Source organism: Neovison vison, chromosome 4 (genome assembly GCF_020171115.1).
Source record: "Neovison vison isolate M4711 chromosome 4, ASM_NN_V1, whole genome shotgun sequence".
Taxonomy (NCBI): Eukaryota; Metazoa; Chordata; class Mammalia; order Carnivora; family Mustelidae; genus Neogale; species Neogale vison.
The window spans coordinates 7,775,829-7,792,400 of record NC_058094.1 but is presented as its reverse complement, the minus strand read 5'-3'; the positions used below and the strand labels follow the sequence as shown (position 1 = coordinate 7,792,400).

The window sequence follows — 16,572 nt, the reverse complement described above, 5'->3', positions numbered from 1 at the left end:
GATGGATCTGGGCTGGAGCCCATGTACTCTGCCTCCAATCTGGATGCTCAGCCGCCTCCACAGAGCCTACCCTGATGCATGGCCATGGTCACTCTCTCTGGAGTACCACTGTGCCCTTCACGCCGAGACCACTCGTGACCACCTCCGCCCGTGGTTTACTGCATAAAGCTGATATCCGGTTCTTCTAGGTTCTGGCTTCTGGTTGATCCTTCTGCCTTTCCCCCTGGAGCTACCCACCCACCACATGGAGGCATCCAAGGCTCACTGTCCCTCCCCTGTGCAATTCCAGGTGTGGCTCCGCTGTCACTCTTCTCTCCTTCTGCCACCCTTCCGCGTCCCTCCGCCCCAGTCCTGCAAGTGCAAACCTACCTCACTTATAAGGGCCAGATCACAGGTCTCCTCCGCCATGGAGCTTTCCCAACTCACCCCAAGTGGGGGAATGTCCATCCTTCCCCTGAACTCCTTTCCTTGCCTCGGGCAAGAGCTTTACGCATCCCCCAAGAGGTGCACCTTCAGGCCCTGCTGGCGTGGGACGACAGGGCCCAAACAACGAGGGCCAAGTGCACGGGACAGCGGATTCCGCCTGCTCTTCAACCAGAGCAACGACCACGTCCCGTCTGGTCACCTGCTCAGACACCCGAAGACCTCACGTGCAGGGCTCACAGAGGAAGCAAACCTCGACCCCAGTGAATCAGATGTCAAGAGAGCCAGGGCTGGGCAAGGTGCAGGAGGACTTGCCCCGAGCCCCACCATACTGTGTAGAGGCCTGGGTTTGCCGGGGTGCCCGGACTGCCCCTCAAACAAGTGTGACACAAAGGCTTCTGTCTGCCGACTGCTGTCCCCAAGGACAAGGCAGAAAGCGGGGGTGCAAGCGTCTCGGCTCCAACAAAGCAGGTGCCCGTCTCCTGGAAATGAAAGTATGACTGTTCCCCTCCAACCACGGGCCGCAAAGCAAACCCTACATGGTTGCGGGAGGAGAGGCGGCATTGTCTGCGTGTTAAGGCTTTAAATCTTGGATGGGGAGGTTCTGGGTGGGACCTAAACCCAAGATCTTGACTCAGAAGGGGAGGCATGAACCATCCGAGCTGACAGAGGAACTGGAGGACTCAGGCAGAGAACGGTTTTATTCTACCCACCACATCTCATAGAATGGGAGGGGAATAGTACAAAGTGCATTTTTTTTTTTAAGCAAAAGAATTCTAAGACATAAGCTAAGCCCCCACCTGTCACGGGAGTGGGAGGGTCATCAATTGCGGTTACCGTACCCGGTAACAAGTGCCCTTGATTCGGGGGTGGGGAGGGGAGAATCTTGTAGATAAAGCCAGGACCCCCTCCCCTTCTTCCCCCAGGAGGTGATTCAAAACCGTAAGGTCACTTTCTCTGTGCTGGCTGGCTCCCTTTCATCAGGCTGCAGAGCAGTCCCAGAGGAAGGTTCGGCACCTGGACAGGGTCAAGGAGTTGGGTATGAATTGGGACAGATGCTGATGGGGACTGGGTCCCTGCACGAATCTCCGAGCAAAGGGGCAATGCAATGTGGGCCATGTGGAAGGTGGTTGCAAGAGTCTTTCCAGAAGCAGAAGATACAGAATGAGGGGGGTATGCATTTGTGCTGGACGTGGGGGCCCTGTGTTGCTGGTGATGCCAATCGCCTTGCCCACCCAAGGTAGGACAAGACACCCATGTGGCCGCCTGGCAGGTATGGCAGAGGAGCCACGGAGAGCGCTCATCCATGGTGCCCATCTGACGCTGCATGTCCTCTAGAGCTCCTGGGCCTGCGGCCCCAAGGCCTGCTCCTCCATGGGCTGCATGGCTTCCTGCACGTAGACGATGAACTCCGAGGCCTCCCCGCCCTGAGTGTAGACAGTCACCGTCTCGATGCCCTCCACGTCGTCAGAGGACACCACCAGGTGGTGCTGCTCGGCCAGCTCCACAGAGGCCTGCTGGAGGGTCTCCTGGATCATGACCGTGTGGTTGGAGCTGGGCTCCTCATCTGTCACCTGCGTGAGGGCAAGAGAAAGGTCACACAAGTCCTGCTTCTGGGTCTGGCCACAACATGAGAATCACAAGTACTGCTTATGGAGCATCTAGTATGTTCCAGGAGCTTGTCCCTACTGCACGCCAATGCTCTATGTCTGCTCTCACCCCTGATTTACGGATGGAGACAGTGAAGCTCAGTGGCAAAGCCCAAGTCGAAACCCAAGTCCAAGCTCTTCTCTTGACGCCAAGCTGCCTCCAAGAGGTTTGCCAGGGCTGCCAAAGGTATGAGGATTGGAAGGTAGCATGTGGGTGATTTACTGTAACCGTGTGGAAGGTTAGCTGGGTGGCTCCTGGAAACTCATAGCTGGTCCGATTGGCGGTGAGGAAGGGCCTAGGTTTATCCTGGGTTTTTCTGTCCTTCCACACACGGTGGGAGCTCAACTCCCTGTCTGAAGATGAGTCTCACATTAACAAAGAGTAGATGTCCCCGCAAGAATGACTTCCCCCAGCTGCTGTCCATCAACACCCGTGCCTTAGCCATGGCGGGAGTGGCCCGCTGGGGGGACCCGCCGTGGGGCTGGGGGGGCATCTGTCGGTGGAGGGGGCCTGAATTCTACAGCCAGGAAGCCAGGCCTTCCTCTGCAGCTCCAAGCAGGCAGATTCCAGACAAAGCCAATTCCAGCTAGTGCCGAGGCCCCGCACCCCGACCCTGTGGGTTCTGGCCTATTTTAAATAACCGTCTTTGATCTTCAGAAGAAAAATAATCGAGAGAACATGGGGAAGACTCAGGAAGACCTGAGAGCCCGGAGCTGTAAAAATAACGTAAAGGTTAGAACAGGAGCCCAGAAGTGGGTCTGGGATGGTTTAGGGAGGGAAGGAGAGAGCCCTCAGGTGTGTGCAGGGAGGTCAGGGAGGGGCCGAACGGCAAGGTGGGCGGAACACATGCCTCGTCCTGCACAGAGCAGGGCTCGGACTGCAGCTCACCACCGTCCGCTGGGCGGCCAGCCACGCACACTGCTCCCCTCCCATCTGTAAAACAGGGACGGCGGCGCACTCCGGAGGATGGCTGGGAAGGTGAAGGAGATTCTATATGCAAAGTGGGTGCTTGAGAACCCCGCGGCCTCTCCAGTGCCCGTAGCACTCATTTAACGGTACTTTCGTGAACAGCGCCGCTGAAAGGTGCGCTGCATGTCAGCTCCTCGTTAGTCTGGCCACGCTGCCAAGCCTCTGTCATCATAAAAGGTCCCAGCAGACTAAGCTCCGTGCAGACGGGGCCCGCGGTATCCTGGCACCGCTCCTTCCCGGAGCCAGGCTGGCCGCACACACAAGCACTCAGAATGTGCTGGGTGACGATCTGCCAGGTACTGGCGGCTGTGACGGGCACTGCGGGAGTGGCCCGGTGGGAAAGAGCCAGGAGCAGAGCTGAGATGTTCCCATCCAGGGCTGGGGAACCAGGGAAGGACTCTGGAGGAGAAGTGGGGATGGGTTCCAGGAGAGGGGCAGAAGGACCGAGGGCTCCTAGGACAGCCAGCAAAGGTGGGTATGCTCAGGTGGCCTCCGTGAGCGCCCCCTGCTGACGCTCCGGCTTCCCTCCCAGCTGGTGTCTGGCACAGGATGCACCCCAACCCCCAGGTCAGTCAGCTGGGTCTGAAACACCCATGACCCCATGCTTCTTGGGAGGGGGTGGGTGATGCTCCCAGGGCCTCCCTCTAGCCCTGTGACTATACCATTTAGGGCAGGCTGTGTCAACAGGGGAATTATCTTTAACTGAGAGAAAAATGGAAAGGCACCTCTGGAGCGGGTATCACACAAAGCTATGGATTGGAAGGTACTTCTAATTTGGACTGAAAGAATTCACCAGAAACCAGAGAACTATCCTGAGTGGAAACTGTGAACACATTTAGCCTGATTTTGTTTCTCCAGAGTGAGTCAGGACCTTTTTTCTTTCTTCCCTTAGTGTTTGCTTCCATTTCATTTAAATGGGAAAATGTACTGTGAACCAAGACTTTGGAAGTAAATGCTGATTTATTTCACACTGAAAGAGGGTGCCTGCCAGAAGGCTGGGAAAGGGTTGGAGGGACACACAACGAATAGATTTCTCCTCTTAAGTATCAGGAACTTCTGCACCAAGGAAAAGGTACGGGGCCAGGGCAATCTGTTTTTTATTTTAAGATTTTATCTATTTATTTGACAGAAAGAGATCACAAGTAGGCAGAGAGGCAGGCAGAGAGAGAGAGGAGGAAGCAGGCTCTCTGCTGAGCAGAGAGCCCAATGTGGGACTCAATCCCAGGACCCTGGGATCATGACCTGAGCCTAAGGCAGAGGCTTTAACCCACTGAGCCACCCAGGTGCCCCATGGGCAATTTATGCTGAGGTCCTAGGACCTCCCACATGCAAAGCCAGGCTGCTGCACTTGGCATAAACAGACGACCTGAGCTCTGAGACACAGATGCTCCAGGGCGTGCACCGTGATCGGAGGGCTGTGACCGCTATCAGAGCTGAAGCCTGAGATAAGGAAGCAGTCACAACAGAAATTCCCACTGGCTGAAATTCCCATCCCTCTGAACAACGCTAACATCACGTGGGCCCCATACTGACAAGGGCTGAGAGCGGTCTACAAACAAGGGGACCCTGTGCTGGCCTTCTGTGAGCAGGGGCTGCGGCCTCCTGTTTCCAGGACAGCCGAGTTCTCAGATACCACCCAGCGGGGATAGGAGGGTGGGATTTCGAGGCTGGTAGTGTCTGCACGTGGCGGGAAAAGGCTTTGCAGGCAGAGAGCAGACAGTGAGCAAAGAGCATCCTGCCAAGGTTGCCGGCCACCTCCCAAGCACCACGCCTGCTGGACAAAGTGCTGTCTTCCCCCCTTCCAGAAGGCTCTCCACCATCTCCCACTACTGGGCCAGCCTCAGCTTTCCTCACTGAGACCCCTCCCCAGCTTCCGTAACCCTCCCCTGGCTCTGAGCCCTCTCGCAGATTCCAGACCCCTCTGCGTCGACACTCTGCTCCTGGCTGAGCCAAAGACATCGAGCTACGGACCACAGCGCCATCTGCTCCTGGGGAAGGAGGGGGGGTCTGGGGACATTTGTCCAATGTGCCAAAGTCACAGGACAGAGGGAGTGCTGGGAAGGAGTGGCAGGCGAGGTCCTGAAGAGCCCCCATCACCAGGTGACGGGCTGAGATTTCATTTACAAAGGAAAACACGGACAGTTTTCAAAGGAGGGCCTGGGTCACCGGCTCCACAGCACCTGCCGATGGAAACCTGCCTAACGTGAAAGGCTAAAACTCACTGAGTGTTACACTTCCCTCACTGCCCCTTTAAATATTTATGTTTATCTGTCCATATCCCCTTTTCTAAGTATGAAGTCTATTCGAAGATAATCCCTTCTCCTCCCCCCTCCCCAATTTTCAGCTCCAGGGTTTTGTGCAACAGAATCACCATTCAATCCGCCCACTGCTAATTATAAGAGCACAGTAAACCTTAGGGCTTAATTCGGCAGAAAGAGTGATGGAGACGAAGGAGCACGTGCCTCCCACAGACGTCCCGCACCGAGTACCCTCCTCGGCAGGCACAGGTGTACCAGGTCACCCTTACTGGGTGAGCCCCCCCAAACAGAACTAACAACAGCTAACAGGGTCCCCAGAGCCTGGCCGTCACCGGCCATGGGGCAGTGCTTACGTTTTCATGAGCTTTCATGGGCGAGTGTCCCTGCCAGCCCTCAGCTGCCACAGGGGAGGGAATGTTGCAGGAGGAAGACTGACGGGGGGGGGGCTAAGCTCGCTCCAAAGATGGGGTCTGTGAGCCTCTGCAGGGGGAGCCCCTCCCCACCCTCACACACACGTCTCATGTTCCTGCAAACCATGGACCTTCCCCATCCCGTGGAGCCCAGCGTCCCCCTGCCCGCAGCCCCTCGTCCTTCACTGAACTTGTGCTGGCCATGTTCGCACAGTGTCTCGTGCTGGGCATGTCTGAGCGAAACCGCCGGTGGGCCAGTGACTCATCCAGGGTCAAACAGCTGGAAAGTAGCAAGAGCGGGGCTGGGTGACCGCTCATCCAGAGACCCGCCTTGGCTGGTGTGGTGTGACAGCGACGGATGGGATTACACGTCGCAGATCACCGACCGACTGGGTTAAATCATGACTTCACGCAATCCAGTCCCTTGACAGCTGCCTGCAGAGCTCTCAACCATTTCCTCCGTTCAAAGTGATCTCTCCGGTTGCTTCAACTATTAGCTCAGGCTTAAAACCGTTCCCCACAGTAGAAATAATAGGGCTTCACGATGTCATTATCCCCTGAGAGGGGTACTCCACTTTCCTCTAACGCTGCATCTAACGTATCTTCTAGCGAAATTATGAGCAGCATAGATAGCTTAACAGAAAGCCTTAACCCAGGGGACTGTACAAATTATTCACTAAATCAGGCTCTGAGTTCTGCAGCTCTGCCCACCTCAAGCGTTCTAGAATCGAGACCAGATGGCTGTCAGGCCCAGGCACTCTGCTGGGCTCCATTCCCGCTAAGGAGCGTTTGCCTGCCGATGCCCGGTCCCCCTTCTGGCTGCCAGCCCCCTCCCTGTCCGCTGACGGGCAAACACTGATGGAGACTGGGAACATGAGACTCGGCCGGTGTCTCGCTGTCTTGTTTCCTCCCTCTTCCCCTGCCTGCCCTACGTGCTCCCCTTCCTCTCCAGTACCCTCTTCACTTTTCTTTGTAAAAACGAACCTAAGCAGGCAAACCTCTTCCTCAACATTCAGGAAATTCCCCAGAAGGGCCCCTCCTTAAGGAAGAGGGGTTCCCTGTGCCCACACATGTGTGCCCCAGCGGAGCTCACATGGTGCTGATTCCCAGTCTGCCCTGCGCAGATTTCCTCGATACACCCGCAGCTTCTGGAAAGCAAAGACAGGCTCCTCGGTCCCAGCCCAGTGCCACCGTACTGGTAGGCCCACGGGGGGCACTGGTGGTACCTCCACAGCATTCCGTGGGCGGAACCTGGAAGCCACGATAGACAGAAGAGCCTGGCACTGCCCCCGCCTCCAGGCCAGGCCACTGCTGGCCCTTGTTTCTGTCAGACAGGAGCCCACCGAGACCACAGGGGGCTGGCAAGAGGCAAACTGTCCATGGAAGGACCCCTTTTGGCTCCCAAAGTCCCCGCGGCCCATCTCCTTACTTCACAGGAGAGGAGCCAGGCTCAGAGAGGAAACAAGCTGCCCAGGACACATAGCTGGAACCAGAAACCGGGTCTTCTGACTTTTGGTCTGAAAACTCTCGGCCCCGCACCAAGCGGCCTCACACCAGACCACAAAGAGGGTTTGGTTCCGGGAAGAACACAGTCAAACGCCTCGCCTGGTGCGGGGCTTGTGCGTGAACCTGACAGGGATTTTCCTGCAAACATGGAGCCACACTGAGGACACACCTGACGCCAGCCAAGAGGAGACGTTTCTCGCTGCTGAGACTGTCGGCGCCGTCTGCAACAGGACAGGAGGGAGACATGCCGCGGGCTGCATCAAGCGTTTCATTTGTGCCGGGACGAGGCTGTCCCCGGCTCCAGGGCACGGGTGCCCAGGGGAGGGGAGGGCACCGCCTCCAGGCCCTGCTCAGGCCCGCACTCGCCCACACGCATGCTCTTACACCCGGCCGGGAGCTTCCTCAGTCCAGGCTACACATTGCCACCCCCGCCGCCCCGCCCGCTGTTTACGTCTTCAGTGGGCAGACAGGTGATCCGGGGTCCTCACCCATAGCACAGGACTCCGCCAGGAAGGACCCCACAGTGCCAGGACCACCCCTTCTTCTTGGTTCTCAGGCTGGCCTCCTGCATTCAACCGGGCCCCATCTGTTTTCCACAGCTTGACTCCCTCTTTAGAGAGAACACACCGGAGGGCTCTTCTGTCCACGTCTGCATGCCTAAGACACGGATGCTCCCAAGAAGGGCCTTGAGGGCACAGACAGGAAGGACAGCTTCCTGCCCCGAGACCTTGTCCTCAGGAACCCTGATGCAGGCCACGAGAAGTACATGGACGGGGCTGTCTTGCCAAATGAGAGGACGCTGGGGAAAGCAGTGTCCCTTGGGGAAGCCAGCCCCGGGACGACGCTTCAGCTCTGCACAGCCTTCCACACGCGGACTCAAGCCCCTGCACGTGTCTCCTGTGCTACACACACCACACCAACTACCGTCCCCCCAGGACACCGAAACAGCCCGGAGGCATTCGAAGACATCACCACGTGACAAAGACTAATTATGGGAAGAGAGAGCTGTGTCTCTGGGCCAAATCCCACAGAGGTGGTGGTGAGTAGGGAAGAGAGGCTGTTGCTGGCCGGGCATTTCACACACCACGTTCCCGTGCGGCCGATGGATGACCAGACAATGTGAACGCGTCACGCCTCCCACCCAGATAACATCCTGGTGCTCCAAGCTCGTGCCAGCCAGAAGGGCTCCGGGCCACAGAAGCTCCTCAGAAGCCCGACCACCTCAAAAGACCCCTGCATTGTCAGCGCTGGCGGGCACCAGAATTCCCAGGCAACTATTGGGCCCTATCGAACCTAGCGCATTATTTAAACTTGGCTTCCAGCTCAGAAATAAAAGACGAGGAGCAAAAGAAAGATGTAAAACTAAGAGAGGCCCTAAAATGAAAAGAAACCAGAACGACACCTATCGGGATGGCCTTACTTTACGTCTGTTCACTTGAGGACCCTTTGGAATGAAAATAGCACCAAAGCGGCTCCACGAGGATGCTGCCCACAGGCCAGAGCCGTCCTGCAAGCCTGCTGCCCTGCACGGGTGGGGGAAGGCCATGTGTACCTTCATGTGGGAGACTTGGTCTGGGGGTCTCTAGGGCAGGGGTCCTTTGCATTTTTAGGGGGAAGAAACCCCCGTCACCTCTGCCACTGCAGGAAAGATCGCAGCCCTCACACCTCCCAGCCTTCTTCAGATATGCCAGACCATGTTGTTATTTATTAGACCGAGTCTGGGGGCGCAGCCCTTTCTCAGACGTCGCTAACGCCCTTGAGAGGGAGGACACCCAGGGCTGCAGGCCAGGTGATGAGCAGAAAAGCCCACCCGCTCTCCTCCCGCTGGCACCGTGGTGGTTCTCAGGACCTGCCGAGAGCCGGCAGCATCCCTGGCCCATGGCGCTGCAGGTGGCAGATGAGACACAGATGCCATCAGGACGGCAGAGCCACTGTCCAGAGCATCGAATCACAGGATGTGATGAGCATCATGATGGGCAGGGCTGCCGGAGGCCAGGCGTGGGAGACGCGAAAGATCCAGAACAGCTGAGCTCCCAGGAGGAGGCAAACTGGAGGAGGCCACATATGCATGTGTGGAGTGTGGGTGCGTACATGCATGCATTTGTGCGTGTGTGTGTGCGTGTGTACACAGGCAGGGTGTGTGTGTGTACATGAGTCTGGGCACACGTGTGCATGTGTGAGGGTGAGGCATGTGTACATATATACACCCATGCACGTATGTGTGCATTCCTGTGTCTAGAGGCAGGTGTGTGAATCTGTATACGTACACAAATGCAAAAACGTGTTGGTGTGCACATATCTTGCATGCATGTGTGTGCACATGTATATGGGCAGGATGTGTGTGCCTGTGTCTACAAGTGTGGGTTTGGGTGCGGAACGACCATATACAGGCCCCTAAACTTGTGTCACGCTCCTCCTCTGTCCTTCCTGACGCTTCCTGCTACACTTGCTCAGCCGGCACCGTACGACACGACTTCCTTCCTTGTGCGTCTGTCACTTCTCAGAGTGATCTTAACAGGCGGCCCTTTACGGTTCTCGGAGCCTTTCCAGATTCCTTACTTCATTAATTCTCACACAGTGCTCTGAAGAGGGCAGGGCAGGGACGACTGCCGCCCTGTCTTCTGAGAAGTGGTTCCCCAAGTGTATGAGACCCCACAGCTAGTAACAGGTGATTCTGGAATGTGGAACCAGGTAAGACCCTCTAACAACCTCTGTCGAGCATTTGGTGGCTTCTTGTGACTCTCAGGATGAAGCTCAGCTCCCCAGGGGGAGAGACAAGGACCTTCCTGCCCTGGCACCTGCCCCCCCGCCACCTCTCCCCACACTGCCCATGCTCATCTCGGGTTCCTGAGCACACACATGTTCTCTCCTGCCCCTGAACCTCTACCCTGGCCATTCCACTTGCGTGAAGACCCCCCACCCCCGACCATCTTTCCCTTGAGAACCAGTTGTGCGCCCTGAGCCAGCATGCCCAGAGCTGACCTCCATCACAAGGAGCTTGGCCATACCTGGCAGATAGTAAACAGCGAATCCGTTTCTTGGATGAATCACTGAAAAAATGAGTACAGGGCAAAAGTCTACAACATGTGCCACCCTTGCTTAAAAAAAAAAAAAAAAAACCACCAAATACTGCAGAGCTGAGAGGGTGCCAGTCCCGGAGAGGAGCCACAGCCCGGGACATGGGTGAGGCCCCTTAAAAGCCTGTGTCTCCAACACACAGCGTCACCAAGGGTGTTACCGCAGCCACTGCACGCTAGGCCACGTCACACGGCACTAAAGGGAACGTTTCAGATGTTTTCAGCTCAGAGCCAGGGCCAGGGCCCTTGCCTTGTGTGGGTCCTGCCGCACCCAGGGGTGCGGGGCAGGTGGAGGCTGTGGCCCGGGTGGGGTTCCCGGAGGAGCTGGCCCTGGTCCTGAACACCATGCAAGGCCCAGAGGGCGGACCCCTCCCCAGGTCCCTTCCGCTGCAGGAATTCTCAGACTCGGCCGCGTGCTAACAACAGAGCTGCACATAAAAAGTCACATACAACCAAACGACAGAATGACAGAGAGCCCTGCAGTCGATTCTTTTAGGTGAAACATTCCTCTGTGCATGTTTAAGCTCTGAGGAAGAAGTCTCATTTTTCCCAGTAATTGAGGTTTCACTCAATGCTGAAATTATAACCAGCAAGAGCTTCCTCTAGCGTTGCCAGAAGCGGGACTGGCAGACCCACCTCACGGGGTTGGCAGGCGAACACGCTTACCCGGGCTTAGGTGTGGTGTTGTCCGCGTCAGAGACAAAGGGACGGTGGTAAACACTGTCCCAATTTACAGAAGGAAGAAGAGGTACAAATGGATGTGGTTTATAAGAAAACCTTGTAAATTCCCAACTCCAGAAATACGTATGTAGAACCAGGACCAAAAGAAGTGTATTATGAGCAAGAAACTTGTGGCCACATCGAAAAATATTCACAGGCAGGGAGAAACCGTTCCATGCATCAATGAAGATGGAAAGCCTTTCAAAAAGGACAAAATGCACAGCCAGGGAGGAAGGCCGTGATTCATCCTTCCTGGGGAGACAGCGTAATGCTTCGCCTCCGCCCTATTTTTCTCTTGGTTGTAAGTAGACAGTAGATGCTCTTTCTTTTCTGAAAATACTGATCCTATAAACAGTCCAAAGTCCAAACAGGTTGTAAAGACAGCTCGCTGCAGGCAGTCGCTGCCATCGCCAAGGACGTCCTGGCTCCCAGAGGCGCTGCGGGATCTGGGGGGCCCACCCTGCGGCAGCCCCATTCCAAGGCCCCAGGGCATGGGAGCCCTCCTGCACATAGAGCCCTTGTCCACCGGGTCCTGAGGGCCTACCTACAGAGAAGGGAAGGGCTTTGCTGTGACAGGGGCACGTGGAAAGACGGCCCTACTGGCCCCGTGTCTATCACTGGACGAGGATATTTGTGTGTTGGCCAAACCAGCTCACCCTGTAGAATGGATCTAACGATAGATATCAGGGCAGCAAAAATGGCTAAGACATCCGATCTTTCTCAAACTTCTCAAGGGTCTAAGCACAGTTTAGTGTGGCCTCAACTATCAAGTGAGGCAAAAAGAATCCTTGCCTTGGAAACTGCGGTAAAATGGGGTATACGAAGTGGTCTCTCTAAGCACGTGGAGAAGCAAGGGATGACGGGGCTGGTGCCTGGGCAGGACAGGTGGTCTCATGGGGTGCTCAGGACGACCAGAAGGTGCCATCCACCCGGGGCGGGTATCTGATGCCCATGATGCCCCCTTCCAGACCGCGCCCACACAGCACCCAGCTCACAGCCGGCGCATGACACACATCTGAGCTGAATTATTCAGGAAATACTGTAAAGCTGAACTCAAACAGAAGCAGAGCACACTCCCGGTGACAGGGAAGGAGGAAGGCAGCAGCTTCCTACCGCCTGTGAGTATCTTTTGATATTTAGACAAGTTTATTGTGCATAATGTTTCCCTTTCTTGACCTTTAAGCGCACATGTATTGGACTTTTGTTTAGTGCCAGGCCCTGACCAGGGAGCTGTGCTTCCCTGCGGGGCGCCTCCCACCGGGGGACTCGCTTCTCCTCACAGGCCCCACCCCTGCCCGCGGGCCCAGCCACAGAGGGCAACTCTCCGGGTCACATTTCTCACCGAAACCTCGAAACCTCGCTACTGCACTTCGAGAACACTTCCCTCAGCATGTCGCTCAGCAGACAAGCCCTCCACCCTCCTTGGTTTTTCTCACAACCACCCCCAGCAACCACCCCTGCCGGCCCTGGCCTTCCTCAATCCTGCCTTGACAGGCTCGGCAAAGATATGGTGACGTGCCAGACCCCCCTGCCCCTGCCCCCTGCCTTGTTTTGCCATCCTGAGGGCCCCCCCTCTATGCTGGAACCACTTGACTTCTTCTGTCAGCAGATGCACTCCCCACAGCCCGTGGCCTCTAGCAGTTTCCCCGGCCTTTTGTAGGGACCTGCAGCCTCCCTGAGCCTGAGCAGACAAGGAAAGTGAGCCGGCAAGAGCCTGCCATGCTCCTCCCGGGCACCCCACAGAGCACGGACCCCACGGAGGAGGTCAGAGCCACGGGGGTGCAGCGTTTCCACGTTCTGCTTCAAGAACGTTTACCTCAACGCGTCTTAAACTGTTTCCATCACTCGTCAAATGTACCCGGGTATGTTCGTTAGCAGCAGAGGGGATCCAAGAACAGAAACAGGAACTGTGAATCCATCGTCCTCAGAGCAACAAGGCAGTGTTGATACCCACACGCCCCTTTCTTTGCCATTTATACTCGTCTCTATGAAAATCTGCCAACCTTGGCTCTCCCTGGAACGCCCTCCTCCCTCTGCCTGCTCTCCTGTCTGTGCCCCTTCTGGCACAGAACCCCTTTCCTAACTCCCCTTTAGTTTGGGCAAGTGGCTGTAGGATGTCCTCGGCCCTTCCATGCCAGTCGCCCCCCGCACTCCCCCCTGCCCTCTCTGGTGGAACTCCTCAGAAGGGCTCAGCAGCAGGGCTGGGAAGGGGGTCACGCTGTTTCCAGCCACAACCATGTTTGTCTACATGATGCAACTGTCTGTTTCCCCGTCTAGACCAAGCAACGGATGCTCCTATGAAACCCTGGGACTCCTAACGCCAAGCACAAGGCCTCGAGAGCCATGTTAGTATTTGTTTGCTGGACAGAAACTTCCAGAAGCAGGAACAACTATGGCTGAATTCGACATGCACAGGAAGGGGATAAGGAGCTACGGCACTCCCAGGATGGGAGCGAGGATGTACTGAAGACACCCTCAGAGTCCAAGCGGGTGATCACATGTGATCTGCACGCTGGCCCCATGGAGCACGTGCTAGTATTTCCCATTTTACAGAGAAGAAAACAGAAGTTCAAAGCAGGAAAGTGTGTTGTCCAGGGTCACATACCCCTAGGGGGCAGGCTGGCTCCCTTTTAGCCACGTGTCACCTTCCCAGCTTTGCCATGCACGGGCTCCTCCTCCACCCGTGTGACATGGCCAGGGCGACGCTTATGAGCTGGGCTGCCCAGCAAACACCCTGCGTGCGGGGCCTCCGTCTCAGAGCCCGGCACCACAGCGGCTGCCGCCCACGAGGCTGCTCAGCACAAGGCATGGGGAAGGCTCCGCGGGCCCACCTGGCTCAGACGCCCGACATCAGATCCTCTGTTCATGATTCTCAGCACTCAGGAAGGCTCCGAACACGCCAGACCCTGAGCCAAGTGCTGGAGATCCCACAGGGACGAAGAGCTAATCCCACTCTCCGCGAGCCCCCCATCGGATGCCGAAGGCAAAGGCGTGCATACGGGCCTGCGACGATGTGGTCTGTGACAAAGGCCCCAAGAACAGTAATGAGTGGGGCACCCCACCCCCCCCACACACACCTCCTGCTTCTCCACTGCTGGAGGACAGGAGAGCTCTCCCGCCCAGGTGCGTCCCCTAGGTCCTACCTACTCCGGTCAGAGGGAAATCCTGGAGGCACCGATGGCCTTCCTGCTTCCCCCAGGAGCAGCCCCGGGCTCGCTCCTCACTCCTGCCATCTGCAGCTGGCGGGACGTGGGGGATCTGAGAGAAGTGGCCGCCACGGAAAAGCAGGACTCACTGTGGGCTTGTCAGGGCCCGTCCCCTGAATTGGTGGTCAGACTGTCCACCTTCCTCCCCTACCCTGGGGGTAGGATCCAGGAGCTGCACCTGGGCGGGGGCCAGCGCTCTCCTGTCCTCCAGCAGAAGAGAAACTGGGATGTGTGTGTGTGGGGGGGGGCACTCATTACCGTTCTTGGGGCCTGTTATAGACGACAACCTCGTGGGCCTGTAGTCATGGCTTTGCCTTCTGTGTCAAAGGCGGGGAGGCTCGGTGAGAGTGGACTTGTGCTGATCAGAGTCCCCCACTGTGCAGCACGGCTGGCCTGCCCCACGTGAACTGCCCTCTACTTCTCATCTGCATTCCACGGGGCTCCTTTCCTATCACCGCCTAACCAAGGACCACACAAGGAGTGGCTCAAAACACAAAGATACAAATGCTTCTGCTTCTAATGTCAGGCAAGTTTGCCATCAGGTGAGGAAGTTCTCTGCTTTCAAGGACTCAGTGGACTAGATCGGGCCCACCAGGCCACCCCTCCCATCTAGCAGTCGGCTGACAGCACAACCAGAGGAGTAGGGCTCATCCCATCTACAGGCTCCGGAGAATACCGACGTGGACTTGAGAGGTCAGAGAGGGTGGGGAGTATGGCCCTGAAGCGGACATCAAGCAACAGAAGTGAGCCTCGCAGAGGCTGGTGATGGGCATTCTGGGCAGAGGGACGAAGGTGGGAACAGAGGACCAGCAGGCAGTCCAGTGGGCAGGTGCCTACGAAGCAAGGGGTGGAGGGAGGCAGGAGGGCCAGACTGCTATGGGAGGCCACGGTGAAGTCCTATCCCAGTCTACTGGAGACTTTCCAAGTTACTGGGTGGTTTTAAGTGAGAGATGCTGGAATCTCGCTTACATTTGGAGGAGCTTACTCCGTGTGCTATGTGGAAACAGCAGCAGAGGTGGAGGAAAGGAGACCAGTGAAGAGAAGGTCCCTAAACCAGGGTGGGGAGAGCTTCTCAGGCTCTGTCTTGCACATGAATCAAGGGTGACCAGGGCCAGGGGTCCTGACATGGGGGGTGTGGGTTGGAGCCAGACCCTCTGTGTTTCTAACAATCTCCCTGAAGCTAAGGCCACTGGCCCAGGGACCAAGTCTGGAGCAGCCGCTGCTTAGACGGAGGTGACACCTTGGGACATGGGGATGTGTGAGATGTGTTGTGGGGGGAGATCCCACGACAAGGGGAGGACATGCTGACAATCACATGTGGGGGTAACGCAGACGCCCAGGTTTCGGCCTGAGCACTGGAGTGGAGAGCGTGCACTCACAGGATGGGGAAGCTGAGAGAGCCGGGGAGGGAGGGCTCTGAGGTCCCAAGTGCTTGTTTGGGGGAACCCCTCTGAGCAGTATGGAGGCCACTGCTTCAGTGGGAATGATAAGCGGACCCAGCTGGCGGCAGCACTACCCCAGGACACACTCCAGGAAGGCCAGGGCCACATTTCCAGCAGATGGGGCCCCCAGCCCTGGCTCCCCGTATCAGGGTTCTCGCAGCCCCGCCTTTGCCACACACCGGAGGCAGAGTGAGTGATCTCAGCGGGCCAGGGCAAGCGGCAGAGACGGGAGGAGTCGTAAAATCCACCTGCCCCAGCCCAGGCTGTGATCGGGAACTAGGCACTGGCCAAAGGCAATCAACTCAACGGTATGGAAACTCAAACAAAGTCGGATCCTGCAAACAGCACCAACAAAGCTACAGCTTCCTGGGGCCCAGCGGCAGGAAAATCAGAGCTTAGGGAAAGGAAGAGAACAGAGAAGAAAAGTTCAATGGACTGACCCCTCCAGGCTGGCTGAAGATGCTCTATATAACAAGAGGGCCAGAATGAACCCGGGAAACCTTTATCCACTATTTTTTCAGACAATTTCCCACATGGCCAGAGGAAGATCATGGCACTTATTTTTCCTTTAAAATTTCACAAAGAAGTGGAATTTTCCATCGCTACAAGGGTATAAAGAAGCTCAGCAAGTAATAAGAGAGATAGGAATGAGGATGCACCGACGGCTCTGGAAGTTTTATTTAAAGTAAAGAGAAAGAAAGAAAGATTCAAATGGCTACGGGAGTACTAAGGAAGGCTTACAAAGGACAAGAGTTAGCATTGAGTGATAAGGGAGAGTAACCCACTGCCAGGACCCTGAATGATCTGTTCGTCCCTGGATCTACACAGCGAAGGTCGCCATTCAGCAGTAGCAGAATGACATTCTGTAAGGCATGCGATCTGCAAGAGTACTGGAGAGGAGGCTACCTGGG

At 56.5% G+C, this 16,572-nt stretch overlaps 1 protein-coding gene across 3 annotated transcripts in view; it reads right to left on the bottom strand.

The window, feature by feature from the left end:
• Positions 1-1,106: 1,106 nt before the first annotated feature.
• ZFAT (zinc finger and AT-hook domain containing) overlaps positions 1,107-16,572 on the bottom strand; it is a 191,409-nt gene continuing 175,943 nt past the window's right edge. For all 3 annotated transcript variants that reach the window (XM_044244906.1, XM_044244907.1, XM_044244908.1), the window contains one exon: positions 1,107-1,997. In XM_044244906.1, coding sequence (XP_044100841.1) covers positions 1,758-1,997 — 240 coding nt within the window. In that variant the 3' untranslated portion in view covers positions 1,107-1,757. The remainder of the gene's footprint in view (positions 1,998-16,572) is intronic.